Raw genomic sequence first — 27,901 nt, 5'->3', positions numbered from 1 at the left:
TCTGTTCGGCCCGATTCTGGTTGACGAGACCACAGCCGGCGGCGAAGCCGTATCCGTCGGAACCGATCGAACGGCAAGTGATATTGCCATGTTTTTCGAAGAACGCTTTCGATACAATGTAGATCACCAGCATGGTGCAGTTCAGGTTTTTCCGCGCACGCCGAAAGTTCACGAGTTCCACCACACCAGTTGTTCTGAGAGTGTATCAAGGTTGCGATGACAATGACCGTCACATGGTGGCAGAGCAATAGCTTGAGTAGCTGGAAATTACATGTGTATACAAGGGGTATCGGCGATGCTATTGAAGTTCGATGTTAGATGGACCATTCGTTCTTGTTGTCGTTGGCGGTCACAAACGGCTCATCAATGCGCTTGACAGCCATTTCACTGCATAGTACACTGTTGATCTGTTAGCAAGCTGCTTGTGAAACCAGCGGAACTCGACTTACCAAGCACCGGCGACCAGCGCATCCAATTCCTTGACCATGCGTTCTCGTTTCTTGCCCGTGACAACAGCTCGCCCAACTTCGGTCTGCAGCTCCTTGATGCGTTTGCCTTTGCCCATTCCGACACTCTGGAGTACCATCTTGCCAAGGCAGTCAGCATGGAAAGAGTGCTGGCAAGGGAACACAAAGAACTGGCGCATCAGCAGAGGAAGTCTGCAACTCCAACATTTTTCGCCAGGTTCAACGATTGCGTATCTCTGGTCGAGAGATTTGATGTCCTGCTTGATGTGCTGCGCAGTATTTGCGCTTTCATCCATCTCTCGCTTCAAGCCTTCGATCTGTCGTGAGTATTCCTCGAGAGCGGCGCAAATCTCTTCCTTGAAGTCATCAATGACCACAAAGTCTGGGAAGAAGGGAATCAAGTCCTCGATACGTAGTAGCTCGCAGCGTTTCAGGAACTCCATGGCAGCTTTGATACCTTTGCTTTGACCGATGACCTTTTTCGCAACCTTCAACCACAACTTCTTGCGCAGAGCAGGGTCGTTGCCGGGTCGATCAGCCACGTTTGCAGCAAGATCCATCTCATCGTGCTTGAGTGCCATGTCCACAGCTTGAGCATACTGATTCATTGTGCAGTAGATGTGTACACATGATTGGACACGTTCATGAGCAATACAAAGGCGAAGCGCAAAGTCTGCGTCGTAGTTTTGCTCATGCGAGGCACTCTGCGTCTGGAGGTACTGGAAAAGCGCAGTTTCGTCTTGGGTAGCATGTGCAGCATAGATCGATACCAAGGTGTTGTGGACTGCGGTTTCTGTTGAATGGCGCTGGTTGATACAGAACTGGAGGTAGCGAACAGCTTGGTTCTTTTGATCTGGTTAGTGGGAGTTCCTCGTATATTCTCCAAGGCTTACCTGATTCAATGAAACATCTGCCGTCTTGTTGTAGTTGAGCAGAGCGGGAATGAGTTTGTTGGCCTCCAAGTTGTTTTGCCGCATCATGACTTCTACAAGCTCAACAGCGACGTGCGTCATGAGAACACTGCTATACTGATAGAATATCTCGGGAGCTGTCTGCTTCTTGAGAACTGACATGGCTTCTTGCCATCGTTCTCTTTGCACCCAGTATGACAGAACATAGTTGTAATCGTCAATAACGTTGGCGAAATAGAGCAATTCTTCTTCTCGTCCATGGCTACTGATCAGCTCGTAGGTGGTCTTTCTGTCCAGATCCGTTTTGTACTTCGTAACGAACTCTTGAAACTCGCGGCGCATTGAAGGAAGATCTTCTTGCACATTGGCGATCGGAGCTGCCTCAGAGATTTCCGCTTTCGCCGAGATGGTGTCATCTAGAAGATTCAATTTGGCCATGAAAAGCTCGACCAGCCAACTGGCAACCATGATCCGCTGCATAGTTGATGATCTCTTGAGGACGGAGAGTTTTGTCAAGAGGTACTTTCTCAAAGCATCTTGTTCTCCTTGGTCAATAAAAGTAAGTGCGACCTCCTCGAATGGTTTCGTGCTTCTGCCATATACTGCCGCAGCTTCCGAGAAGCGGCGTCGCGAAACAAGGTGATCTCCAGACGCGGTAGCGACAGCATCCTTTTGCGCGGCAGTTCTAGCATAGCGCGATGCTGCATCGAATTGCTCGTTCCGGAGCATTATCCTCCAAACGTCTCTAGCCTCATCTGTGACGACGACCTCGAAGATCTCGCGTTGAGTGAACAGCCAGTATGTGTTCTTCTTGTGGTCTGCGTAGAGACCGAGTGGTGCATTTCCAGGTTCTAAGACAAGCTGATCGTAAACCAAGCTGCCATCAAGTCTGTTGATTGCGACCACACGACCTTCAACAAGATGAAGTATGTGGAACTGTGTCAAGGAAATCGATGATATGGGTTCCAAGGAAGGCTTGCTTCGACCACCAGAGGTTTGAGAAGGAGGTATTACCGACTTTGGTAGCAATTTGGCTGCAGCAAATGGACTCGTCTCTGCGGTCTGTACCAAAGCATCAAAGTCCCCGTGAAGCACGCCCATAGAGTTGAGCCAAGCAAAGACATTTTCCTGCGCGGACTCTGATAGAGAGGCATCTGCCGGTTCCGTGATAGTGACCAAAGTCGATGGACCTGAAGTTGCATCTTCCAGATGGTGTACCACAGGTGTCTCCCGCTCGAGAAGCCTAGGGTAGATGGAACCACTATCTTGGCGACCTCCCTTCCCGACAAAGAGCAGCAGTCTCGTAGAAGTGGCTACCAGGACGCTACGTACGTCCGAGGATATGTCGACGGATATACCAACGACGGGACCATCCTGTACACTGTATAAGGTCTTCAGATACTTTTCTTCTCTTCTGTAGAACTCTGCGCTAGGCTCAATATATGTTTCGTAGATGTTGCCATCGGATGCGCCAACCAGGATCTCTCTGGTCGAGGCAGTTGGTTGTGAAGGGTTCCAAGCAATGGACTCGATCTGTACGCCCTTTAGACGGGCCAATGGCTTCGGAGTTCGGGATTGGGTATGCAAATAGTAGTTTTCGCCTTGAGTGGTCGAGATAACAAGATGGGAGGCTGAAGGATCCAGGAACAGACGTCGAATAAGGCCAATTTCGGAGGGTTTCTTGGGAAGATCAATATCGTCAATGTCTTCGGGACTGTCCAAATCGAATCGGAGGATACGACCAGTAGAGAGGGCAAGAATCAAGACATTGTTGGCGACCTGAGCAGCGACAAAGTCCGAGGATATATCGAAACGGAGCTGGACTCGTTGTACATCGAAGACGGGCAGCGAGGGGTCAAAGGCGTCTGGGATGTTGCTGGCGGCGGCAGCATAGCCGCCTGAAGGGTCGAAGGCCATAGAGTTGATATGAGGCTATGGTTGGATCATTGCTTGGATCGAAATTGTATAGATTATGCCAGGAATGGTATAGATGGTATGGAGATGATGCATGTTACCGCGGTCGGCGTTTGGTTGATTGATGCTTGGCATCACGTCGCGTCTCCCAGACCTAAGAGCTTGATAGCTTCGACCTGCATCTCTTATACACATCCATCCACATCAAAATGTTCGCCGCTCGCTCAGCCCCTCGCGTCCTCAATGGCGCCCGCGCCTTCTCGACCTCGCCCGCCCACTCGCTGGCCCGCATGCAACTCATCGGCCGTCTCGCCGATCAGCCCGAGCTCACTCCCACATCCACTGGTCGCGAGATGGTGCGGTACGCTCTGGGTGTCAAGAGTGGCCCCAAGAACGAGAACGGCGAGAGAGCAACCAGCTGGTTCAGAGTCGCCAGTTTCACCGATGGCCCCGGCAGAGATCTGCTCCTGAGCTTGCCCAAGGGGTGAGAACCACCATGCGACGAAGCCGGCATACGCTCAAAAATGCTGATGCTTGTTTAGTACGCTCATGTACCTCGAGGCCGATGCTCGCATGGACACTTTCCAGGCTCAGGACGGTTCCAACCAGACCCGTCTCAACCTTGTTCAGCGTAAGACAAGTCTAGCCTGCCTTCACCTCTACCAATTCACTGACCCGACACTCCAGGTCAATTCGAGGCTCTTAGCCGTCCTCAAAACCGCAACTCCGAATCCGACAGAAGCGCCGCCGAAGAGCCCGGCAGCGGCCTTGGTGCCTCCTAGATTGTTTAGATCTCGCAAGAGGGAGTAGATTCAACGGCGTTTGTCTGTACAGTGTCCATATTGCACAGGAGTCATGATTCTCAGCCTCTTCCGGTCAAGGAAACGTAAAACATGTAAGAATATCACAATTCACCTTCTGCGGAATGTTCTGTGCCGCATACCTGTGCATTGATATGTGAGTAAGATTCTTTGTCTCAACAGTTTTTCAAGAACATGCATCACATTGCTCTTGACTTCGTTTTGGGTATATAGATCTCTCGCCTGAGACAAGCAATTCTCGTCTTTGGTTTACGAGGTGATATGGAGGCTGTCAGACCGCGCAGTCGTCCATACGTTGAGGTGCTGTCGCTGAGAGAGGGAGAGTGCTCTATGGATAGTTCCATTTTCTGCAGACCATTGTGTGTAATCACAGTAACAACTCTCATGGGGCACAGGGCTGAGAGATTCGATTGTAAGACAGGCAGAGTCGCTTGATTGTGGCAGAGTTTAGATACCGCCATTGTGAGTGTGAAAGACAACAAAGTGAAGGTCTGAGCCTGACACAACGACTGACGACTTGGACCACGTCCTTGTTCAAGGCGTTACAGCATGCTTTGTAGTCGTTCTTGAGGAAGGCGCGCTTTACAAGAGCCACCATCGAAGAAAGCACGCCCTATCAGTCCGCAACCACAACCCACGACGACATCCCTTCGAGCCTCCATCAATGTACCGCCTCGGTGCAAACTTCGCGTCGACTTGACAAAGACGCCAAAACACGCATCATCCCACCTTCATCGTATCCATAACATTTCTCAACCATTGGTCATCAACCTGTCAACCACCATCGCCAGACATGTGCAACACAGTTACAATCCGCTACTCTTGCAATCATTCTGTTCAATTCCACCGCTCGACCTGTCGCAGCGTCATCTGGGTAGCAAGACCCACCACCAAGCCCAACAAGACCACCAGAAAGTTGCCGAAACGTTCAGTGCCCGAATCTGACAACAACGGTGATCCCGAGACACAAACCAGAGGCAGAACACTCGAACGCAGCCCGAGCATGTTGAGTCTTTCCTCACCACCCCTGAGCATGAGCAGCCCAGATCGATCTCTCTCGTCGGCACCAAAGATTGTTTCCAGACCAGCATGCAAGAGCAGCTCAGAAATCATGCTCCGTACCCAACAGAAGTGTGGCCCCTGTCAGCGTTCGACCAGACGAGGCTTTCTTCAAACCATGAGAGCACGATCAGAACTCCCTTCACGCAAGAAGCGAAAGCACCTCAAAAGGGGTCAACCAATCTGCGGATGCAGTCCCCTCAAGCACGAACTCACAGTTGAAGAACTGTTAGAGCCCGAAACAGTCGATCAGATTCGTAAGAGGAGTGTGGGATTTGTAGGGATGGTCCGCAACTTTACCGTTCGTTCGAGAAGAAAGAGCCTTTGAGCTGACGCTACCACTCGTTCTCCAGCAGTGTCAGGTCAAGTATGAAAGCGATCATGAATGAGGGTGCAAGGAGGTCCAGAAAGAAGTATGCAGTCAGCAAATGTTCAGATCAAGTCTTCAGTCATTCATATTCTTCACTGATACACAAAAATGATGATTTTGGAAAGTAGATTTTCCTTTCGATCAGAGCTTCCTCTGATTTTTCATGTCTTTCTGCACGTTCTTCCGCAGATCGCTGTCGCTATTGGTACACTCTCCTCAACTTTTCGTTCTTGACTCCGATTACTCGCGGTCCTCCCTTGTGCGTCTCTTTCCAGTCTTCTCCCCTCGTATGCTCGGTGCGAGAACATCCCGATCAGACCTCAGCCTCATCCTCATCATCGGGAGCATCCAGATAAGTACTCATCTTCTCTACAACCTCCTTATCCACATACTCATCCTCAGAACCATTGTCTGCATCTTCCTCAGGGTGACCTCCTCCCTCAGCATCCTCATCGTCATCAGTGTACTTTGGCATCTTTGCAACATTGCCACGACGAGGAACAGGTTTCTTGGATGGAGTGTCCTCGTCAACAGGCTCGTCCTTGATGCGCACACCCAGGTCTGCCACTTCTGCCTGCATGTCGGCGTCTTCGTCTTCATCGGCAGTGACGAGCTTGCGGCGTTTGGCTGGGGTCTTTGTGGGAGGAGCTGAGTTGTTGTCGGAGTCGTCCGAGGTAGCAATGACTGGCTTCTTGCGCTTGGTGGCGGTGGACTTGGTAGCGGGAGTCTTGGTCTTCTTTGCGGTGGTGGTGGCTGGGGTGGAAGGGATGGTGCCGTCGCCTGCAACGAGGGCCTTGCTGGTCTTGCGGATCTTGCCAAAATGTTCGGTCAAGGCCTTCCTGGTGGGTGCGGCGCCAAAGGTGGCAGCTGGGATTGTGGTGTCAGACTGGACTTGAAGAAGAGTTCCATTGGGAACGGAATATTGTGTGTGAATAGAGGGAATGTAGGCATAGGTTGCACAAGATGTATGGAAAGTGCAAGGATATAGAGCGAAGAGCGATATGTAGTGTAGACAAATCTGAGAAGAGAAGGGGAGGTTGTGATGAAGAAAAAGGAAGGGAATATGTGAGAGTGGTGAATACATACGCCAGGTCTGGATCATGGCGTCGAGGACATCGTTGTTGATCTTGATGCTAGTGTCGGTAAGGAGGTGGTTCAAGATGAACTGGTCTTTGTCTGCGCTCCACTTGACAACCATTGTGCTGATGTTTTGTGTTGGGTACTTGTTGTGATGATAGAAGGGTCAGGTCGAGTGCGCGTCGATAAAGAGACACGCGTGACTTGATGTGTTGTTTTGAAAGTGTCTTGAAGACAAGACGCGTTGATGAGAATGGATGCAGGTGGAGTGCGATGGAAGGAGGAGAGTTGGAGGAGTGGGACAGTAGAGTTTATATAGAGTGCGTGGAAGGGAAGGGAGAAGAGTAAGTGAGCAGACCAGGAAGAGGGGTGACAGAAGAGAGGCCGACCCAGATGAAGAAGAGTGAAGACGGCAAAAGCGCAGGAGCAGAGTCAGAGTGAGAAGAGTGCAGGAGAAGAGTCTAATCGAGTCGGAGTGAAGCAGAGTCCGGTTAAAGACAAATCGGAAAGAAGGGGTAAGCCGATAATGTGTTCAGGCCGATTGTGGGCATCTGGTCAACGGACAGGCGTTTATCGACTCGAGGAAAGAAGACACCACTCCGTCTAGATCAATATGCAGAAGGGTTTACCGAAGACATAATTGATAGAACGTCTGGAATGACAGCAGAAAGTGGTCTGGAGAGTTCAAGACAAACTAGGTCGAGCAATTTGTCCTGTATCCAGAACTTCGGATATTGTCTCGCAAAATAGATCATCAGCACAAATCATCAGACACGTTCCGTTCTTGAGATACGAGATTGGTAATCTTGAATGTTCATGCTTCGTTCCTTCGTGTTATGCTATGTAGTCGATCCACGGACTAGAGGGATACGAGGGGTAGGAAATGAAATAAAAGCCGAGGAAAAGGTATCTCAAAAAACAAACCGTTCAACTCCCAAAAAAGCAGTGATGCATGAACCTAGCCAAAGAGCGCAGCGTGTATCGCTTAGTGCACGATCTACAGTTGCTCATCCTCCTCACCCTCTTCTGCGATACGTGTGGTCAAGTAAGCAGCGACAAGCGCAGCAAGACCACCGAATCTCAAAACCCAAGCGACACTGTCATCGCCAGGTGTGCCACGAGGCTTTTGCAGAAGCTTGAAGATCAGACTCGATACAAGTGTCGCAATGACTTGAGGTGCGGCGATAGCGACATTGTGAATACCAAGAATGACTCCAGCTTGGTCAGCACCTTCGGACGGATCATCGCCATTGGCCAGAGCCCGACCCTCAGCAGTGGCCGGAGCTGGAATCTCATTACGACGGATGGCTTCCCTCTTCGATATCTCGGCAGCAATGAGCGCAAAAGGAGCCCAGTTGCTCAGCGCCCACGGAATGCCGATAAAAGCAACAAGAACGGTCGCAGTGGTTGTATCGTGGACGAAGAAGGTCAAGAAGGTAGCGCCGGCGAATAGCAAGTGCGACAAGATCCAGGCACGACGGAGGGTGAAGGCGCTCATCTGCACAGATGGCATGCGACTCTTGATGCGTTCCCAGCGATTAGGTTCAGTCAAGTTGAGCTTACTGGTAGAGTGCGTAGGAGTATAGGCGAAGTAGTCGCTGCCGGTCATGGAGCGAGGTGTAGTAGGTGTAAAGGCACGAGGTGTGAGCGGGGTGTGAGGTTGAGGCGACGGAGGCTCGAAACCAGGAGCGATCAACAAAGGCAAGACGACTGCTGCAGCCAAGTTCGTAAAGGCGAAGATCAACAGAGCAAAGGTGCCGATACGGGTTGCACGCTCCCAGGTGGCGTCGATTTCCTTGGGCGACATGTGAGGGTTCTCGGTAAAGTATGGCTCGACGTAGATCTCGCCAATATAGGTAGTAATGTAGAACAGGAACGGAAACCAGCCGATCCAGGCGAAGAATTGAACAGCACAGACTTTTTGGACTTGAGGAGGCAGACGCTTCATAGAGCGGTAGAGCTCGACAAAGAAGGACAAGACGCCTCCTTTTTGTGGAGGAGGGGTTCCCTCGAGCCTTGGGTCTCGCTCCTTGATACTGAGACAGGAGATAGTAACGGTGATGGACATGGCGAGAACAGCGATGACACAGAGGACCTTGAACTGCGTGTTTCCAAAGAAGCCGAGGTACTTGGGTAGGTTGACATAGCCAGAGAGATAGCCCAAGATGTTACCGAAGCCAGACATACGTGAAGCCCATGCATTGGCATCGTTTTGCTGGTGAGTGGGCGCATTGTCTACTATGAAGGCACGAATGGCAGCTTGGACTAGAGGAGAGCGTGGTTAGCTAAGCTCTTCACGCCAGGTAAGCATGTACACATACTGGTGTTGATGGCGAAATCAAGAATGTAGATGAAGCTGACAGCCCACACGATCGAGACGACATGGACGGTCTGAGTATCGGCACCGACTTTGAAGATGGCAAAGAAGTTTCTCACGATCTCCTTGGTCCACGCCAGCAAGACAAGAGATATGATTGTTGCGATGGCACCTCCAACAATGAAGGGCCTTCTCTTTCCCCAGGGCGAGCGGCATCTATCGCTCTTGATGCCGACGTAAGGCTGGACCAATGTACCAGACAGTGGACCGGCAATCCAGACAAAGGCGAGGAGCGACTTGCTAATACCCAAGCTGAGTAGATATGGCTATCGATTGGTCAGCATGAATGGTAGTGACGAAAGTACAGTCGAGCTTACTGAGCCATTGGACAGTTCGACAGACCAGGCAATCTGGAGGCCACCGATTGAGAGGGTCAAGAGGACCAGATACCACTGGCTCTTCGTCTCTTCGGAGCCGATGTTGTTCCAAGGGTCCGAGTCCTGCGGAGAGGGCATGGAGGAAATGGTGAGAGCAGACTCGACGCTTTCGCGTCTTGGTGCTATCAAAGGGGAGGTTTCATCCTGGTCTTGTTGCTCTTTCTGCGTGTCCAAAGAGGCGCTCGGCCTCTCATCGTAGGAATCACGATGGTATGAAGCATTTTTGAGAATGCCTCGCGGACGAGGCGAGGCGAGAGGCCTGTTGTTTGACATAGGTCGACAGATGCGGTGAAGTGGCTGGTCGTGTTTATTATCAGATTGCGGGGTCCTTGTTCACATGCGATTTGGAGGGACAAAGACTCGTGTCGGGTTGCTTGGGGTGTTCGCGGTGGACAAAGGTGTCGCAGGAGAGGATGGACTAGTAGGCAAGAGAGTCGACAGCAAGCAGCATGAGTCTGTGACAGGGAGATGATCACGAGCGCAGGTGTGTGAGCAGGTCGGTAGGGAGGATCGAATGATAGCGGGATAGAGTTGACTAGCGTGCTTGGGCGGTGTCGACAAAGGCTTCGTCAGACTGGCCGTTGCTCTTTCTCTAAGCTGAGAGCAGCTCCCTCGTTTATGTATGTACACAAGTCTGGCGGCTCAACAGGCATGTGCTTGTCCCACCGCGACCACGTCTGTCTGTGCTAAGCGTGACGTATTTCGAGACGCAAGATTCATGGCCGTCCAGGACAGGGTGACTGTTCGAGTGATGGGCACACGGTCAGCAACGGGCCGAACCAAGTCGGAACCTCCTTTTCTGTGGGGACCTGACGCGCCTCTCCCGCAAGTCGCACGCCGCAAGCCGACGGCCGTTTGGCCGTGCTTCAACTTGTCCAGAGTGCAAGCTCCAGGCAGAAAGGGAGTAGTGTCGCATCAACTCCTGTCCAAGACATAGCACAATCCATCCTGCGCTATTGCTTTTACATAGCCTTCGGCGTCCGAGTGCAAACCTACCGTGCCTAGCCACAGGACTCTTTGTATATGCGTATGCGATAACAACCGACAAAGGCAGTTGACCTGCCCCACCACCGCAATCCATACCATGGCTTCAATACTGCGCGATACCATCTTTGAGCTCCTCAGTATGCACTGCTATCTTCCCTACATGGCTTGATGACAGACGAACTGACCCCGTTTCCAGAACGCGAGGCCGCAGATGCCGACCCAGACGGTACCCTTCCCTCCACCATGCGCACCACCCAACGAGACAACTGACACGACGCGACAGAGCCCGAGGCTGGCCAGAAAGAAATCTTCGCATCATGGTCGCTCTTCATCCTGATCATGCTACTCATTGTCGCCCTCTTCACTAGTTACATGCTCCAGACGAGGAAGATTCAGGCCGTCCATGAGACTGTCCTGTCCATCTTTGCCGGTACCCTCTTCCGCACCTTGTGTCCACGTACTGTCTACTGACTAGACTCTAGGAATGGTCATTGGTCTGATCCTCCGCCTTACCGCCGCCCAATCCGTCCTCGGTGCCGTCAGCTTCGACTACCAGTTCTTCTTCAACCTCCTCCTACCTCCCATCATTCTAGCCTCAGGCTACGAACTACACCAGGGAAACTTCTTCCGCAATATCGGGACCATTCTGACATTCGCCTTCGCCGGAACTTTCATCTCTGCCATGGTCCTGGGCCTGATCTTATACGTATGGACGCGCATCCCTCTCGAGGGTCTAGACATCACCTTTGTCGAGGCCATCTCTGTCGGCGCAACCCTCTCTGCTACCGACCCTGTCACTATCCTCGCCATCTTTAACACCTATAAGGTCGACCCACAACTCTACACCGTCATCTTTGGCGAATCGATCCTGAACGACGCTATTGCCATTGTCCTGTTCGAGACTGCTCAAAAATACAGAGAGGGCGCCGCCAAAGGTCATCTCACCATTTTGAGTCTGTTCGAGAGTATTGGTGTCTTCTTGCTGGTCTTCTTTGGCAGTTTGATGATTGGCTTGGTTGTTGGTATCGGCACGAGTCTTTTACTCAAGTATACCCTGGTCAGGCGCTTCCCCAAAATCGAGAGCTGTCTCGTCGTTCTAATTGCCTATGCATGCTACTTCTTCTCGAACGCCATTCACATGTCCGGTCAGTCTTGCCAGCTTCTGTTGACAGAGCAAAGCTAATCTCTTTGCAACAGGAATCGTGTCTCTGCTGTTCTGCGGAATCTGCATGAAGCACTATGCTTACCACAACATGTCCCGCCGTACTCAGTTAACAACAAAATTCATCTTCCAGGTCATGGCGCAGTTGTCCGAGAACTTCATCTTCATCTACCTGGGTCTTTCGCTCTTCACCGAAGCTGGGCTGGAATACAAGCCCCTATTCATCCTGGTTACTGTCGTCGGTATCTGCGTTGCTCGGTACTGCGCTGTCTTCCCGCTATCCAAAGCAATCAACTATGTCATTCGATACAGAGCTCGTAAGCTTGGTCGTGAAGAAGCAGACGTCCTGCCCAAAAATCATCAAATGATGCTCTACTGGGCTGGTCTGCGTGGTGCTGTCGGTGTCGCCTTGGCTGCGGGTCTACAAGGTCCCAACGGATATGCATTACGCGCCACGGTGCTGGTCGTTGTAGTGTTGACCGTCATCATCTTCGGTGGCACTACTGCTCGTATGCTGGAAATTCTGGAGATTCGCACTGGAGTCGTGGAGGAAATCGACAGTGACGACGAGTTCGATATTGAAGTAGTGCCAGGATCCGGCGGAACTTTTACGAAAAAAGGTGGAGCTGGCTTTGGACACATGCCACGAGCAAGCCTGGGTGGAGGTATCTCTCTTGCCAGTGTTGCCAACGGGCGACCACGCGCAGAGAGCAGATCGAATAGAGCCGCCCTGTACAGCACTAGTAATGCCAACAGCCCTCCTATCCGTCCTGGCGACGGACTCGGCAGAAGAACAAGCAGCAGAAGCGCACGAGAGCAGGCCGCGGCCGAACAAGGTCTGCTTTTTCCAGACCAGAACGAAGACATCTCTGACGGTGATGAGTCAGGGCTCGATTTGCCACCGTCAGCGAGGCGATCACCGCTGAGAGACTCGTTCCCTACGACGACAGGAGAAGATACTCCGTACGCTGATGACAGAGCAGTCGAGGAAGGCCAGGCAGAATCAAGCCACCTTACTGCTCGTGGAGCGTTCAACCAGTTGATGAATGCAACCACCGAGGACGCAGGTACCCTGTTCTCGAGGATTGACGAAGGGTTCATCAAACCACACTTGTTGTTGGATCCTGGCGGCACAAGGTCACCTCGTCCACATGGAGGCGCATAGGATGCGTCCCTCGAGTTGTGAGTTTCTCTGTAGAATGCATAGCGTGATAGAGCTGGCTTTTCTGTAGATCGAGTGTATTTATTATGACGACGATTGGAAAAGTCACCGGGTCCTACACAAATGTGGAAGTCATGATGATCTTCATGAAACACAACAAGCACCAAGGCTACTGACCAGTATGGCGACCCAAGCGTCTGATCTCCAAAGAAGACTGGAGCAACATGCAACTATAGAAATGCACCAAGATCATGGAGTACGCAGTATTGTCCACCGAGACCCGTCATGGCAGGAGGCCTTCTCTGGACATATCTCTGGATCTGCGATCGACTATGCGCGTCTATAGTCACATCTCTGACAATGTACAACATGGGAGAATGCCACATCGTCGAGCCCACGTGCTCAAGCCACTATGCGAGAGCACCCGACAGCTGTATGATATCGGGTAGAAAGAATACAGACTCAACGCACGACGGTCAAAATACTGCATGTGAGCAAGTTGAAAGAGGTGTGTCTGATTATTTCGTTACACGCCTGAGGAGCCATTCGCCATTCACATACGCAAACATGGTCAAAAACACAGCGTTTTGACAAGCGCGCGCGCTCTTGTCTTGCTGCATTTCCTCAGAACTGACATTACACAATCATCACGAAAGAATGCACGAGACAAAGCAGACACAGTGGGTCATGTTATGGTTTTTTGATTGTCGTTACTGATGCCTATGTGTTTCGCATCGCTGGACCCGGCCTAATCGTAAAGACCTTCTTCCCGTCCTAGAAACCTCTTATCGTAAACCTTCTCGTGAAGGAACGCAAGAGGAACCGAGTAATCAAGTGCGACTCTAGACCTCCTCATCCTTGACAGCAGGAGCGGTACCTGTCATCTCCTCGTCCTCATCCTCGTCATCAGTCTCAGCACGCTTGAGCTTGGAAGGAGTCTTGGGAGCACGCTTGGTGACGCGACCGGATTTGACAGCTGCAGCTTCTATCAGTGTGTGCAAGGAAGAAAAAAAAGCAGAAGAGAGGTGAAGAGTCGGAAAACTTACAGTCAGGAGTAGCAGCGGTGCCTTTCTTGGGAGTGGCAGTGGACTTCTTGCTGCCGCCAGCAGCACTCTTTTTCATGTTTTGATCCATACGACCAGCGGCTTCGGCTTCCTCGACGAGCTTCTGAGCGGCTTTCTTGTAGAGGCGAGTGCGGTTCTCGATGGCGTCAAACGTCTCGTTGAAGTAACGGGCAACAGCTTGATTGTCGACCTAGAGGTGAAGGTGGTTAGGAGACACTGCGCGAGGGAGAGGGAGAAAACAAAGGACACGACTCACTTTACCACCGTTGGAGGCGATGATGGCAGCGCAGAGACGCTCGATGTTCTCGATGGACTTCCAGTCGGCAGGCATGGTTGGTGGATTGGAGTGGATGAGATGTGGGAGTGGATATGTGATGAGACAAGCAAGAGACCACGAACAAAAATGCGCGTGGTGTCGGATGGGAAGATGTAAATGTGTGGAAGAAAAAAGAGCGAGAAGAATTGGAGCGAGGAAGAGAATAAATAGTCGATGCTGAGACGATCGCTTAGTCGTCAGCGTAATAATCGCTGAGTCGTCGAATTGTGTTGCAAGTGAATGAAGACCAGAAGGTTGGTATCAGAGTATGAGTCCGGTTTTGCTCGCTGATGTGCCCAATCTCTCAATTGAGGCACAATGTGAAAGTAAGGTCTCATGTTGACGACGACATGGGTGCAGGAGACGGTGATGGTAGTTAACATATGGTAACCACAATAATACATGGACCTGTTTTACACGGGGCCGGGAACCAGTGTCTTATCGTTCACTCATCTCAGTTTGGCTTGCATACCATGAACGTTGCATTTAAAGTCACATGGATATCACGGTCTGTATTTGTATCCATTGAGAGCCCGATAGATGTAGTTGATGTCAGGGACTCTCACTGGACACAAAGCAGATTATGATCACCATACTGCGTTTTCATAGCATCTGGAAGTGGATTTCATCACAATGAAACGGTGTTAATGCAGTATTGAACCTGGTGTTTGTGCTATGATGTGCCTGGTCCGTTGCTCAGACGAATTCGAGACTGAGCTTCTCGCGTATATGCTGGTGCTGACTATGTGCTTGGTGATAGTATTTAGTCACGAATAACGACTCGAGATAACTGGTGCAGCATTTTGCATGGTAGAGTACCGGTGTGTCGTCGTTCCTTTGATTGACCCGAGGCGACGTGACTGCGACGTTTTCTTGATATATCGGTGATATAGACACGAGCACGGTAGCATCACGGGGATTGGACACGAGACTAATTATGGTTTGGAGAAGATGGAAATGCTCATTTGACGTTACTCGCCGGGTGACTATGACCTGCGTTCTTGAAGTCCAATTACAAGCTTAGACAATATCTGGAAGAGAAGTGATCACAAAAGCCGAGTGTTTGGCTATGCAATCTTGAGCGATGGTAGAGCGGAGCTGCAAGAATGGTCAGTACAGATCAGTGAGAATGAACAAATGTCAGCTCACATTCAAGTCTCGTCCTCATCTTCGTCTTCATCCTTGATGGTCTTCTTAGACTTCTTGGTCATAGGAGTGTCCTCTTCCTTATCTTCATTCTTGAAGATCTTCTTGGACTTCTTGGTCAAGGGAGTGTCTTCGTCCTCATCTTCCTCGTCCGAAGCGACATTCTTGGCCTTGGCCTTAGCCTTGGTCTTACGCTTGCGAGAGGTAGGGGTGGCAACGGCGGCAGGAGCAGCACCATCGCCAGTGTTAGTGGTGGCGGCAGATGGGTCGGCGGCTTCCTTCTTGAGCTTGGCGAAGCGCTGGCTATGACATATGTAAGTGGATAGAATATAGACACCGTGGGGGTAATCGTACCGGACAGCCTCCTTGGTCTTGCCAAGCTGAGTAGCGACGTCCTCCCAGTTGGGCTGGACCTGAGCAACGGCGATGACAGAAAGGAGAAGAGCGCGGTCTTCGGCAGCGTCCCAGGGAGCCATGATTGTTTTGTTGATTTGGTTAGAGGTTTAGGAAAGGTGATGAAGAAATGTGGTGGATGTGCGTAAGATGCAATGGGAAAAGAGTGATGGTGCGAAGTCAGGACAGGAAAGTGCTGTGTTGTGAGTTAACACGATGGGCGCAGAGGTGAAGTGAAGATGAAATCTTATCGTCGCGTGTGGGCGACACACCGATGCTCTACGAGAAGATTTAGAATCTTGTGTCAAGTCCAAAGCTTTCCTTTTAGCTCTGACAAGGTGCTTGAGGTGTCTAGAAGCCTCTCTCGATTACAACCTCATCACGTTGCATCGAGGACTCGTCAATCTTGATGTACACTGAAATGCGTACCCAGACTCATGCACTGTGTGACCATGCTTGAGTGGACTTACTTGACACAATCTGAGCCAGTTTTTTTCGTTAATACTGGTGTCAGGGAAGTTGTTTCTGCCCAATGTTCTTTATCCATATAGAATGTGGACAGACTGGTCAATGACATTGGTCGTCTTTCACGAGACAGCAGGAAATTTGCAATCAACACCAGAAGTGTCTCCCTTCGTCAACATAAAGTCTGATTCGTTCAGGAAGTTTGATAACGACTTATTGCACGGGCATGGGTTCCGTATCGTGTTGATGCAACTACTTCAGACTTGCCTGCTTTCTTTCAGCTTGCGAGACATCTTCGAACCAGAAATGTATCATAAGGTCTTAAGAGTTGATCCTACCTAATGACTACAAACCCGAAGGAGTCTGTCTCAATATCTTGCTTGTCAAATATGGCTGGAAGTCGAGAAGCAGGCACGACTTGAGGTCAAGATTTATGCACGGTAGAGCCTCGGATGAACACTTGCCTTGCATAAGTTTGCATAATAGAAATCATTTTTATCAATTCTCGAAGAACAAAGACTTGTCACCTTTATCAATTTGACAATTGATCCGAATACTGGGACCAGAAGATAAGCAGAAGATCTGACTTGGTCTCTGATTTTCGCTTTGGTACAGCAAAAATATGCCCTCAAGTCCAACCATGGCAAACCACGACCACGAAGTAAACCCAACTTTGAACAATTCATCATATCCCCAACTCTCCGATATAATCTTCAACAACACAACAAACAGTTCCTTCAACAAAGTACTCGGCGAACTCAAGAAGAGTACTTTATCGATACCAAATCGACTCCGTTCAATCAAACAAGATGCAAACTTTGTATCTGAAGTTGCTTCCGCATATGCCTTACCGCTGGTCGCAAACGAGAGATGTGGAAGTTGGTATATTCCACCAGAGCAAAAGAAACAGAGTGCTTATTTCAAGAGTACGGATGGACACATGGCGCAGTGGAGTTTTAGTTTGAGAAGATTGAATTTGCAAGTTTTGGAGACGATAGGAGAGTTTGATGGGTATGTTTTCTATCGCTTTCTCTGATGCAGACGAAAGATGGTCCAACGGACTGACTTTTTCAAAGATGCATTATTGTCGATTCAACGCGAAGAGGCAAGAGCATGCCTGATGCTTTGTCAAAAACGATACCGATCTGGACAACAGTCATGAACCGTGTCCTGTTTCCAGAACGAACAGAGAGCCACGAGGTAGCCACACCACCAACAGTGGTAGGAGAGTCTGAACACGCCCAAATCGCTGCACGGATATCTGGCTTTGTCGAAGCTCTGAAGACGCTAGACCTTGATCTTACGACCGTCCGTGAAAAGATCACCAAACCATTACGACCCATCTGGGTAACACCAACATCGTCGTTGCCGAGTGAAGCGCCAGAGTTCTCTGACTTTCATCCAGTGGTCCTTCTCACAGCATCTTCCCGTGTCTCTGGTTCAGAATCAACGTCCGAGACTGGATATGTTCAGGGCGCTGCCGACGATGCAGAGGCCTGGGCTCAAGGTCTGACTGCCCCACTCTTCTGGCAACATAGTGAAACTCTGCTGTCCACACCTGAAGACATGATCGAAGAAGTGATTGCAAGTCTAGTGGCACAAGGTGGTGCCAGCAAAGGATCACAGCTCACTGCGATCGGACCTGATCAGCGTGTGGTAATTGGGATGATTGACGCCGCAGAGACAGACGCACGGGAAACAGATATCGTCATCACGGTATCGCCAAAAGAGAGCAAGGTCTTGCGATCGAAGATGAGATCACGGTACCTCCATCTCACGCTTGCGGACGGCAAAGTAGGGAGTCGGAATCTGCGACACAGTCTACCAAACCTCATCACTTCGGTCAAAGCACAAATCTCTGCATCCCCAACGTCTCGCTTCGTGGTTACAGACGCCAATGGCAAGGACCAGGGCGTAGGTGTCGCGCTGGCCATCTTGTGCTTGTTCATCACCGATGATGGGAATTTGAGGCCTGTTAATGAGGTCAAGGAACCGCCAAATGGTCTCAACAAGCAGATCATCAAGCAGAAACTCAGCTGGATATCGGTGGCCAAGCCAGATGCCAATCCGAGTCGGACGACTCTGCAGAGTGTGAATGCCTTCTTGCTTGGATAGGACCGCACCATATTGTTAGCATAGTGAAACGTCAGATAGCCTTTGAGCATCGTAATCCCACATGACATTAAGATCTAGAGGATCGTTTCGAGCGACCTCCCTGGCAATAGTTTGAATGTCTTTTGGATTGTTCGTAACATAGCGTATCGTCGTAATTAATAGCAAGCCGATGTAGTGATCGTATGTATGTAAACAATGATGCACACTTAGAAGGTACCTGTGCCCAAGATTCCTCTGCGCTTGTTTTGGCGCATGGCTGCCTTCTCGCGTCTCTGTGCTGCACGTTCCTCTTGGTCCTTCTCTCTGGCAGCCATTTGGATATCCCTTTGCTCCTTGGCCTCTTCCATCTCCTTCTTTTTACGTGCGATCTCCACGCGTTGCTCTTCTCCCTCAACTCTCATTTCTTCTTCCAGCTCGCGTGGGTCTTTGAAACCTCCGAGATCCTGACCAGTAGCCTCCGCGAACGATTCGAGATTCATAGGGACTGCTTCGCCAGCCAAGACACGATTCACACGGTCGGGATCAAGACGTTCTTCGCGAATGAACTTGAGCTTGATTTGGCGACGAGTTTTGGGTTGGAACATCTTCGAAATGATGAAAAAGTCAGTACCAAACATGCGAAGAGCCTCGTAGAATCGGTCTGTCTCCTCATCGCTCCACGGGTCAGACTTCATCTTGAAGAATGGCACGCGGTCAGTGGGATCACGTCGTCGTTCGTTGATCCAGCTCATCTGGTTTACTCGTTTGGTCAAGTCGTCATTTTCGGTTACAACCAAATTCTCGGCGTTGCGCTCGGCTTGTGCTTGACGATCGATACGCAAACTGTCTTCGTCAACAACCAGGTTTCCCTCGGCATCTAGACGTAGTCGGGGTCCAGTCACGACCGGCGCTGGTCGAGGTGCGTCTTCAGTGTTCTCGCCCTCCCCACCTTCACCGCCTTCGTTGTTCTCGGTTGGCTGGATGTTGGTATTCAGAGTAGTAGGGTCGATGCCGTCCCGAATTGCTTCCGCTTCTGCCACTCTCTTTCTATGTACCTCGTCCCAATCTATGGCAGCCATCTTCGTCTCTCTTTCTGATACTTTGCCCAGGCCTCTGTCCTTGGTGAGTTCAAACATGGTTGTTTCCGAGACATCAATTTCGTGGTTCGCTGGATCGTCGCTTGGGTCTTCCTGGCCAGTAGTTCCATCTTCCCCCCCAGTGTTTTGTGGTTGCTTCTTCTTCTGACGAGGCTTCCTCGGCTTGGGCACAGGACGAGGGGCGGATTCCTCTGCCTCGACGATGTTTTCGTTCTCCTCTTCCACGATTGTTGCGGCCGACTTTGGTGCACGTTTAGCTCTTGGGGCTCTGGGCTTCTTTGGTTTCGCGGCGGGCGTCGTGCTCGAATCGTTTTCTTGGGCACCGTCCACGGCTGGAGAAGCATCCTCTATTCCAGATGGTGTCTCCGTGGGCGTAGTCTTTTTCTGTCGCTTTGCGCGTGGTTTCGGGGCTGCGGCTGGCGGGTTGGCGGGTGGGAGCATTTGAGCTACAGGGGCTCGAGGTTGATCCTGATGACCGATAAGGGTGTTGATCAATGCAACTTCAGAGTCTGCTTCCCAGACCGGGAGTGCTTGCTGTGTGGTGACAGGAGAAGGAGGGGCTTGGGCGGTGGGATCATCGGTTGGCACAGCAGGCGGGGGGGTGGGTCGTTTTCGTTTCTGACCAGCCAGCTGGTTTGGGGAGGACGGGCCATTGCCAGGTGACTGCTGTGGGTGAGGAGGGGCTTGATTGATAAGAGTGTCGAGTTGTCGTGACTCGGGCTGAGTGACAGGTGAAGTTGAAGTGACTGGAGGTTGCGCCGGGGGAGACGAAAGTGTTTGGCGATGCGTGGTCTCAGAATGAGCGAGAGACAGCGGCGAAGGCTCTACATGGTGAGGAAGGGAAGCTTGAGGGGTCGGTGTGGGTTGTCTGACAGGCTGTTCAGTGACGCTATTGGCGAGTTGAGCAGCGGACTGCTGAGTGGCAGGCGGAGTGGGCAGCGGAGCAGCTGAAGCGCGGATCTCGGGCTGCGTCGATGGTGTTTCTAGTTGTGAGGCGCCAGCGGTAGTGTCGGAAGTAGTTGTGGAGGGAGCGGTCTCGGGTGCGAGAGCAGGAGCAGGCTGGTGTGATTCATGTTGAACAGATTGGACAGGCGCGGCGGGTTGAGCAGCAGCAGGGCGACGACGGGCGACAGCAGCTTTGGGAGCGACCTTTTTGCCCTTGTCTGGGAGACGCGTTAGTGATGGGCGTGTCGCGATTTTATCTAAATGGGGTTTCCGCACTGATGGCTGAACTGGTCAGGGGCGCCATGTTGGTCAAGCGCGCATTTCTTGCAAAGAGGGTTGTCTGTCTAGGTCGGCAGGTGTCCGGATTGATCGGCGATAAAGAATCGGTGGTCGAAAAATGTCTTGGGTCGAGGAAGGCGCGATTGCGACGAGCCCCTCAAGTCAAAGTTCTGAGCAGCAGCAGGCGCAAGCCGCTCGCTGCCAAGGCCGTGTTCGCGCAACATTCAACTTGTGTCCAAGTCCCCTTCCTCCTGCCATTCCTCGCCGACTCCCCTCTCATCTCTGTTGCCACGCCGCCACGACAGCTATAGCGGCGCCCTCTCGCCACACACAGGTGGACCGTGACATGACGCTCTCCGACACGACCAACCTGTCTGTCCACAATCCAAAGCCCGCCATGGATGAGCGTAAGAGATCCATTCAGCCCGACTCGGACGACATCTATCCCAGCAAGCGCCATCAGACCGCTCAGAATGTGCCCCAGATGAGGATGGACTCCGAGAAGGAGAAGGACGTCGAGGTGCGCCTACTCCTTACCCTCTTCAACTCCACGTGACCCTCCATACTGACACTGTCGACAGTCGTTCCAGAAAGACGCCATCCTCCGCCAGATGAAAGAGTACAAGCGCGAGAAGGCCCTCTACGAGTCTCAAGTCCAAGACCTGTCCAAGCGCTCCCAACACCATGACGACCATTTGCGCATTGTCGACGCATGGTTTACCCAGGTTCATAATCCCCGACGTGCCCCCACACATCCAATACCGACGCTGACGCCGCCGATCCTATAGTTACTCGACGAGATCAGAATTCTGGTCGGCGACCTTGTCTCGGACCAAGAACCTGAGGCTGGTGAACTCTTCCGCTCATCATTGCTCTTCGAGGACCACTCTCAATTCGAATCTCACCTCAAAACCCGCTCTTCGAAAATAAAGGCTGCTATCAAGGATGTTTTTGGCAGACTGCCTGCCGCCGAACCAGAAGTCAGGAGTCTGCAGGAGAGATTATCCGCTCTGTTGGCCACAGAAAAGGCACATGTCATTGAAAGCCAAAGAATCATTGGTGAGCGCGACCAGCTGTCAGAACGCTTGGAACAGGCCTCTTATCGTTACCTCCTTGCCGAGAAAAAACTCGATCGCGCAAAGAGTGCTCAAGTACAAAAGCTCGAGCGTCAGGCAACGATGGGCGGAATCTCGGAATCCAGCTCCTCTACAGAAAAGAAATCGGCCAAGAACGAGGTTGCTGAGACGAATGGCGACGTTGATAGTGCCGTTCATGCCGCGGCAGAGACAGCACGCAGAGAGGCGCTTGCTGCGTCCGAGAAACGAAAACTTCAGACTGAACAACTCGAGGCAGAAAACAAGCAGCTGACAGAGGAATTGACCTCAGCCAAGGTCCGACTCACATCACTATCCGACGAAGACTACGCTAAAACCGACCTCTACAAATTGCTGAAATCCCAGCATGAAGACGTTATCAAGCGTGTCAATGATTTGGAGGCCACCAACTTGCAGCTGCGCGAGGAAGCTCAGAAATTACAGGCCGAAAGAACGTCGTATCGCAACAATATGGAAGAGGAGTCACAGACGAATAGCACCGACCTTGAAAGCCAACTGGCACGCGCCGAGTCTGATCTTGCCCGTATTCGCAACGCAAGAGATGAACTATCGGCTGAACTTTCTGTGCGTAAAGGATCACAGGAGCAGAGTCAGGTGGCCTCAGATTCAATCAGAGAGCTAGCAGCTGCCCGGGAAACTCGTATCGCTGCGCTGGAATCAGAAGTTGAACGCCTCAGGCTGCAAATCGGAGAGAGCACTGCTGCTTCTACTGACGAGGCTCTGCAAGGCATGTCGGTCGAAGAACTACGATCAAAACTCAAGACACTGGAGAACCAACACTTACTGCTCAACAACGAATTACCGTCTATGGAAGCGGCATGGAAAAAGACCAAGAGCCTGGCTGAGAGGAAGGTGTCCGAGATTACGGAATGGGAAGAGCAGCGCACACGTATTAACGCTGAGAAGGCAAAAGCTGACCAGAAGTACTTCGCTGCAATGAAGGCAAAGGAGGCCCGCGAGAACGAACTTCGAACACTCAAGGCGCAGAATGCAAAGAGTTCCGAGATTGTCACCCAGCTGAAGGACGCCGAGAACAACAGCAGAACCCTGATTATCAATCTGGAAAAGCAAATCTCCGAGTCCAAGGAATCGTTGACCTCCCTTTCCCAGCAAAACCGAACAATGCAACAAAAACTCAGCGAAGGAAACATAACTTTGGAGAAGCTTCGCACCCAAATCACCGACATGAAGAAATTGGTTGTTTCAAAGGACGCTGCATCTTCAGCGGCGGCATCAGCGAAACGACAGGCTGAGGTTGAGCTTGAAGAAGTCAAGGTCCGCTTGGAAGATACCAAGAAATCTCTTGATAACATGAAGAGAAAGGGATCTGGACGGGAGTCGGAATCGGATGACTGGCGGGTAAGTGCAGCCCTACCCCATTTGAATTACCATAAACTGATGACAAGCAGAAAATCGCTATTTGTCCTGTTTGCAACTCTAACCTACGCAACACCGTCCTCAAACTATGCAGCCACACCTTCTGCCAAGGCTGTGTTCAGAATCTCATCGCCAATCGATCTAGGAAATGCCCATCATGCGGTAAAGCATTCGGCCATGCAGATCACATGCCCATCGTCCTGGCATGAGCTATTTCTCTGACTCTGCCACCAAAATATCATTCATCCACCTTGGAAAATCATCCTTCCAAATCTACGAGACCCTGGCTTTCCTCCTGGCTGCCGTCTTGCTTCTCGCTCCTCCCAACCAAGGGTGGCCTCTTATGTTTCTGGGATAGTTATGTCAATCACGCCACTCAGCCAAAGTCATGCAGACTTGATAAGCGATCAGAATATGATCGCTTGGCTCACCTTGCGTGGTAGATAATGAGACAAAATATCCACACAACAATTCTGAAGTCGGTCAACACAGGCAGTATCACGACGAGACAGCAGCATTCCTAGCGAGCGGAGGGCCTTGGACAATCCAAGCCTTTGGCGCTCTGCTTGCATCCGACCCTTTTCCTTGTCGAGTTAGAGTGTCAACCGCGTGTACACAATTGGATGCTCGAGCCGTGCATTTACTGAGGCGCCATATGCTGTCATTCTACCAGGCCGGTTGTACCGAGATGCCTGTTTTGATGAGATTGGCCGCATCCTCTATCGGTACACGAGTGTCAGCACTGAGTCTGCCGGATGTCATGATGGACCACGATAGCATTAGCTCAAGGAAGACGCGGAGTGTCAAAGGGCACCATGGCTCTGAATTTCGAGATAAAAAGCATAATGAAATCTTTTACCGAACATTTCGATTCCACGGTTGTCCACGTTTATCTGAGAAATTGACTTGACCAAGTGCACACAATCTGTTATATCTCTTATTGATGACACTGAAGATTTCCAGGATCGACGACCGGCATTGGACATACAGAAGCTGGTGTCATTGTGGTGAAGACTCGTGGCACCGGAGTCAATTGTATAACGTGGTACACTGACTATCTCTTCGTCCGCAAAGCAGAGTCTCAAGCCAACAGAGTCTTTGTATACTCGACGTCAAGTAACCATTGTCAAAAACAACCATCCAAAAGTACCACGAGAACGCCTAGTCTCCCAATCAAAGCATATCTCCCTCTCGCTCAAGGGCACCAGTTGCAGGAATTAGGGGAGCAATCACCATACGTCTGCGCGCAGATCCACCTCTTGCAAAGATCTTTGTATTTCGCTCTCCCAATACTGCCTGGTGCATAATTGTATTCGAAGAACATGAAGCAAGCCTTCTTCATCAAGGGGCAGTTGTGCTTGCCTACGTCCACGCGATCGCAGCCTACCCAAATGTCCTTCTCGGGCGGCCCGCGTCTTTCGAGGGAGACGAAGTCAGGGTTGAAGATGAAGGGAACCACGGGCGTGGGGAGTGTGGTTGTGGAGTTGAGAACATCGGTTGGGGGTGGAGGAGGTGGGATCTCGACTGGTGAGGCCGAGATGAGGACAACGAGGATGCTGAGGGTAGCCAGCAAGAGATGTAGGAGTCCGAAAGTCCTCATGATGGTTCAGCAGTGCATGAGTTTGACCCAGGAACGACAAAGTGAAGATAGGACGTAGATTTCTCTGGCTGACAGGACGCTCTACATACTGACCTGAAACTCCTCGCAGTAAAAGCTTGTCTATCGATCGAACCATATTTGAGCAAGATATAGATCGTATGATAGGTAGGTTCTTGTGGATGCAATCGAGATCAATGCCTCGTTAATTGATTCTTGCCTCGCTGTACATCCTCACGTCCATTACCGTGAAGATCTTCTAAGCATATTTGCCTCGTCTGCAGCTTAAAGACTTGACGATCGCAAATAACGAGGGTAAGAGAGAAGGAAAGAGGAAAAGAGGTCACGAATGTCGAGACTCGAAGGCCAGACGATAGCACTGTGGGGGCGGCCCGTCCCTCGTGTCGATCTTCTCGGAATGACGCGCCGCCATCAATCTTTCTCGATCTTCAAAGTCGCAAAAAAAGAGACACTATCAACACCCAAATTCACCGCACACCACAATGGGCAAATCAAAACGCCGCAAGACGCAAGAGCGCAGAGAGCACAACGAAAAGTCCAATGGCGGACGCTCCAAATTCAACGTCCGAGACGGGCCCTCACGACCTAAACACCAGCAATCGCGACCGACACAACACGCCAAACCGACTCCAGAGAAAAAAGCGGCGCAGAAGCAACAGTCACAGCAACAACAAAACCTAGACCCGATAATCCCTTTTGATCCTCTGGACCGTATCCTCACCATTGGCGATGGCGACTTGAGTTTCAGCAGGAGTTTGGTGGATACACATGGATGCGCTGCTCTGCTAGCTACAACCTATGACTCTGCAACTGAAGTACTGGAGAAGTATCCACAAGCGCAAGAAAATAAAGAAGCGATAGAGGCGGAAGAGCAAAGAGTATTGCATGGAGTAGATGCCACCAAATTGGGCCAAAGAGAAGTCAAGAAACAAGCTGGAGGGTGGGAAAGAGTCATGTTCAACTTCCCGCATGTGGGAGGTAAGAGTACGGATGTTAATAGACAGGTCAGGTATAATCAAGGTATGTTGTTTCTCCTTAGCCTCTCCCTGGTTGACCAAGATGACTGATTCTGGATTGTGCAAATAGAAATGCTGGTATCTTTCTTCAAAGCCATAACGCCATTATTGGCTCCCCATGGTACTGTAATCGTCACTCTCTTCGAAGGCGAACCCTACACCCTCTGGAACATCAGGGATCTTGCTCGTCACTCTGGCTTGGAGGTCCAACGCAGTTTCCGTTTCCAGGCTGATGCATACCCTGGATATGCTCATGCGCGAACGCTAGGAAATATCGAAGGAGGAGGTGGTTGGAAGGGTGAAGAGAGGCCATCGAGGAGCTATGTTTTCCAGCATAAGGGTGCGGCAGATGTGGTGCAGAAACAGCAGGCGAAGAACAACAAGAGGAAGAAGATGGAGGAGAGTGAGGATGAAGATAGTGATGAGGATTGAGGTGCGTGGAGGTGGACTTGATCGTTGGTTGTCTATATTGTTCGATACCCCAAAGCATGCATGTCACGCTTTTTCGCCATCTATCCTCGGCATCGTTAATGTACAAAGAGCCCCAAGTGCTTGAGTGTGGTGCACTACTCTCAAAAGCCGACTGCGTGTTTGACAGCCTGCATTGTCGATTCGGCCGATCGTCTCGCCTTCTCGGCACCAATCTGTGCTGCTTCTTCAATCATCTTCCCATCACCACCGACAATCTCCTCGAACCTCGCACGAATGGGCGCCAGATGTCCGTCCACAACCTCCGCAACTCTCTCCTTCAATGCCTTGAGACTCGATCCCTCGAAGCCCTTGGCATACTCTGCAGGATCAGCTGCACCGTGGTTCGAGCTGTCGAGGTTGAAAGCAATTTCGATGAGGTTGGACACACCAGGACGAGTCGAGGGGTCATACGTCACTCCCTCGATGCTGTCTGTTAGCGCTACACGAAGCTTTTTCGTGATTGCAGACGAGGAATCTGTTATCAGGATACGTGATTTGGGATTTGGTGCAGATTTTGACATTTTGTGTGTCGGTCGGTCGAGGGCCATTACTCGTTTTGCAGGGGCTGTGGAACTTGGTCAGTCCTGAAGTCATGCTATTAGGTTGACGACCACCCATTGCAGGCAGCCGGTAAATCAAGGTTTGCAAGATGCTCACATAGTAGTGTCTCTGGCTGTACGAGGATTCTGCTGCCGGCCAGGTGGTTGAAGCCAGCGGCACACTCTCGCGCAAACTCGAGATGCTGAGACTGATCATGGCCAACAGGTACGTGTGTGGCTCTATGAATCAGAATGTCTGCTGCTTGCAGCACTGGGTATGAGAAGAGGCCGAGTTTCAGTTTCGTCTTCGTAGACGGGTCCAAGGGGTTGGCGTTGTCGTCCAAGTCGAGTTTACTCTTCAGTCAGTGTCAGGAGCCGGATTCGAAGCAGCAGTGATTAAAGACAAAAGAGAGAGAGAAAAGATGAAAGAAAGGAGAGGGGAAGAGAGGACCAACCTTCCACTGTGTCATCCTCGAAAGATAACCCATGGATGCCGAACAGCTCAAGATCCACATGAGTTCAGAATGAGCGGGTACCTACATTCCCATCAGCCTATAGCTCTACCACACTGCCTCACTGAAAGTTGTTCCTACATCGCTCTGAAAGAAGATGGTACACTTTTGGGGGTCTAATCCGACAGCAAGAAGAGCGGCCAGCATTTCTCGCTTGGATGTCCTCAAAGCTTCAGGGTTCTGATGTACTGTGATAGCATGCAGGTCTACTACAGAGTAGATCAAGGATGTGTTGGAAGAGGCTTCATTCTGGAGCTTGACCCATTGTTGCATAGCACCTAGATAGTTGCCGAGGTGCGGTACTCCAGTAGGCTGGATACCCGAGAAGATGACTCTTGGTGAGTGTGTTGCGTTGGCTCCGTAGAAGCGGGTCTGTGCTTGCAGTAAACAGCTTTGAGCGCCTGCGCGCAGTCTCACTGCACTTCCACTTCTTGACAACATCGAGAAACACCACAACAAGGTATGTATCAACTTCGTATGGTCCGGCTCGAATAGAAGGTGTTTTTGGCGTTGCACGTTCTCAGCGTTGCGGTGATAACGGCGATAATGGCCAATCCACGGCGTCGGCAGATCGGCAACATGTTCCTCGCTCCTCTCTTCCGCTACTGATGGACCGTGCACCCAGGGTGCCGCTGCCGCTGACGCGCATGCGCCCAGCCCTGTAAAGGTCGCTGTCGCTATACCACAAACTCCACAGGCAGTCAACAGCCGTGCCACTCCCAACAAGGACTCAGTCACGCAAGCAACTCTCCCTGGCTCAAATTTCTGCA

General features: G+C 51.1%; 13 protein-coding genes across 13 annotated transcripts; 5 read left to right on the top strand and 8 right to left on the bottom strand.

Moving 5' to 3' along the window:
* Positions 1–314: 314 nt before the first annotated feature.
* M436DRAFT_48175 (uncharacterized protein) lies at positions 315–3,295 on the bottom strand (the record flags this gene model as incomplete). The annotated part of the gene is made up of 3 exons (XM_013571091.1): positions 315–387; positions 450–1,312; positions 1,361–3,295. 3 exons carry the CDS (start codon positions 3,293–3,295, stop codon positions 315–317), a joined length of 2,871 nt encoding a protein of 956 aa, XP_013426545.1.
* A 206-nt stretch (positions 3,296–3,501) lies between these two features.
* M436DRAFT_73384 (ssDNA-binding protein) lies at positions 3,502–4,074 on the top strand (the record flags this gene model as incomplete). The annotated part of the gene is made up of 3 exons (XM_013571348.1): positions 3,502–3,776; positions 3,835–3,923; positions 3,980–4,074. 3 exons carry the CDS (start codon positions 3,502–3,504, stop codon positions 4,072–4,074), a joined length of 459 nt encoding a protein of 152 aa, XP_013426802.1.
* Positions 4,075–5,855: 1,781 nt separating this feature from the next.
* On the bottom strand, positions 5,856–6,740 carry M436DRAFT_64424 (uncharacterized protein; the record flags this gene model as incomplete). Its single annotated transcript, XM_013571248.1, has 1 exon — positions 5,856–6,740. One exon carries the CDS (start codon positions 6,738–6,740, stop codon positions 5,856–5,858), a length of 885 nt encoding a protein of 294 aa, XP_013426702.1.
* Positions 6,741–7,616: 876 nt separating this feature from the next.
* Positions 7,617–9,646, bottom strand: M436DRAFT_48198 (uncharacterized protein; the record flags this gene model as incomplete). Its single annotated transcript, XM_013571094.1, has 3 exons — positions 7,617–8,884; positions 8,941–9,262; positions 9,314–9,646. 3 exons carry the CDS (start codon positions 9,644–9,646, stop codon positions 7,617–7,619), a joined length of 1,923 nt encoding a protein of 640 aa, XP_013426548.1.
* Positions 9,647–10,457: 811 nt separating this feature from the next.
* M436DRAFT_73381 (sodium/hydrogen exchanger) lies at positions 10,458–12,687 on the top strand (the record flags this gene model as incomplete). Its single annotated transcript, XM_013571347.1, has 5 exons — positions 10,458–10,497; positions 10,557–10,586; positions 10,644–10,790; positions 10,843–11,505; positions 11,558–12,687. The coding sequence occupies 5 exons, from the start codon at positions 10,458–10,460 to the stop codon at positions 12,685–12,687; spliced, it is 2,010 nt and encodes a 669-aa protein (XP_013426801.1).
* An 839-nt stretch (positions 12,688–13,526) lies between these two features.
* M436DRAFT_48053 (uncharacterized protein) lies at positions 13,527–14,079 on the bottom strand (the record flags this gene model as incomplete). The annotated part of the gene is made up of 3 exons (XM_013571070.1): positions 13,527–13,666; positions 13,731–13,938; positions 14,005–14,079. 3 exons carry the CDS (start codon positions 14,077–14,079, stop codon positions 13,527–13,529), a joined length of 423 nt encoding a protein of 140 aa, XP_013426524.1.
* A 1,136-nt stretch (positions 14,080–15,215) lies between these two features.
* On the bottom strand, positions 15,216–15,686 carry M436DRAFT_64420 (uncharacterized protein; the record flags this gene model as incomplete). The annotated part of the gene is made up of 2 exons (XM_013571247.1): positions 15,216–15,513; positions 15,565–15,686. 2 exons carry the CDS (start codon positions 15,684–15,686, stop codon positions 15,216–15,218), a joined length of 420 nt encoding a protein of 139 aa, XP_013426701.1.
* A 1,022-nt stretch (positions 15,687–16,708) lies between these two features.
* Positions 16,709–18,183, top strand: M436DRAFT_73379 (initiator tRNA phosphoribosyl transferase; the record flags this gene model as incomplete). The annotated part of the gene is made up of 2 exons (XM_013571346.1): positions 16,709–17,079; positions 17,145–18,183. 2 exons carry the CDS (start codon positions 16,709–16,711, stop codon positions 18,181–18,183), a joined length of 1,410 nt encoding a protein of 469 aa, XP_013426800.1.
* Positions 18,184–18,389: 206 nt separating this feature from the next.
* M436DRAFT_64418 (uncharacterized protein) lies at positions 18,390–19,700 on the bottom strand (the record flags this gene model as incomplete). Its single annotated transcript, XM_013571246.1, has 1 exon — positions 18,390–19,700. One exon carries the CDS (start codon positions 19,698–19,700, stop codon positions 18,390–18,392), a length of 1,311 nt encoding a protein of 436 aa, XP_013426700.1.
* Positions 19,701–20,880: 1,180 nt separating this feature from the next.
* On the top strand, positions 20,881–23,184 carry M436DRAFT_48913 (BRE1-domain-containing protein; the record flags this gene model as incomplete). Its single annotated transcript, XM_013571213.1, has 4 exons — positions 20,881–21,003; positions 21,065–21,208; positions 21,272–22,957; positions 23,008–23,184. The coding sequence occupies 4 exons, from the start codon at positions 20,881–20,883 to the stop codon at positions 23,182–23,184; spliced, it is 2,130 nt and encodes a 709-aa protein (XP_013426667.1).
* A 986-nt stretch (positions 23,185–24,170) lies between these two features.
* On the bottom strand, positions 24,171–24,575 carry M436DRAFT_82516 (uncharacterized protein; the record flags this gene model as incomplete). Its single annotated transcript, XM_013571345.1, has 1 exon — positions 24,171–24,575. One exon carries the CDS (start codon positions 24,573–24,575, stop codon positions 24,171–24,173), a length of 405 nt encoding a protein of 134 aa, XP_013426799.1.
* A 500-nt stretch (positions 24,576–25,075) lies between these two features.
* M436DRAFT_48672 (uncharacterized protein) lies at positions 25,076–26,041 on the top strand (the record flags this gene model as incomplete). Its single annotated transcript, XM_013571168.1, has 2 exons — positions 25,076–25,613; positions 25,680–26,041. The coding sequence occupies 2 exons, from the start codon at positions 25,076–25,078 to the stop codon at positions 26,039–26,041; spliced, it is 900 nt and encodes a 299-aa protein (XP_013426622.1).
* A 140-nt stretch (positions 26,042–26,181) lies between these two features.
* M436DRAFT_82514 (30S ribosomal protein S10) lies at positions 26,182–27,572 on the bottom strand (the record flags this gene model as incomplete). Its single annotated transcript, XM_013571344.1, has 4 exons — positions 26,182–26,645; positions 26,738–26,975; positions 27,075–27,155; positions 27,213–27,572. 4 exons carry the CDS (start codon positions 27,570–27,572, stop codon positions 26,182–26,184), a joined length of 1,143 nt encoding a protein of 380 aa, XP_013426798.1.
* Between the last annotated feature and the right edge of the window lie 329 nt (positions 27,573–27,901).

The sequence above is a fragment of the Aureobasidium namibiae genome (assembly GCF_000721765.1).
Source record: "Aureobasidium namibiae CBS 147.97 unplaced genomic scaffold scaffold_10, whole genome shotgun sequence".
Classification (NCBI taxonomy): Eukaryota; Fungi; Ascomycota; class Dothideomycetes; order Dothideales; family Saccotheciaceae; genus Aureobasidium; species Aureobasidium namibiae.
Note: the sequence above shows the minus strand (reverse complement) of the source record. Positions and strands in the feature narration are given on the sequence as shown.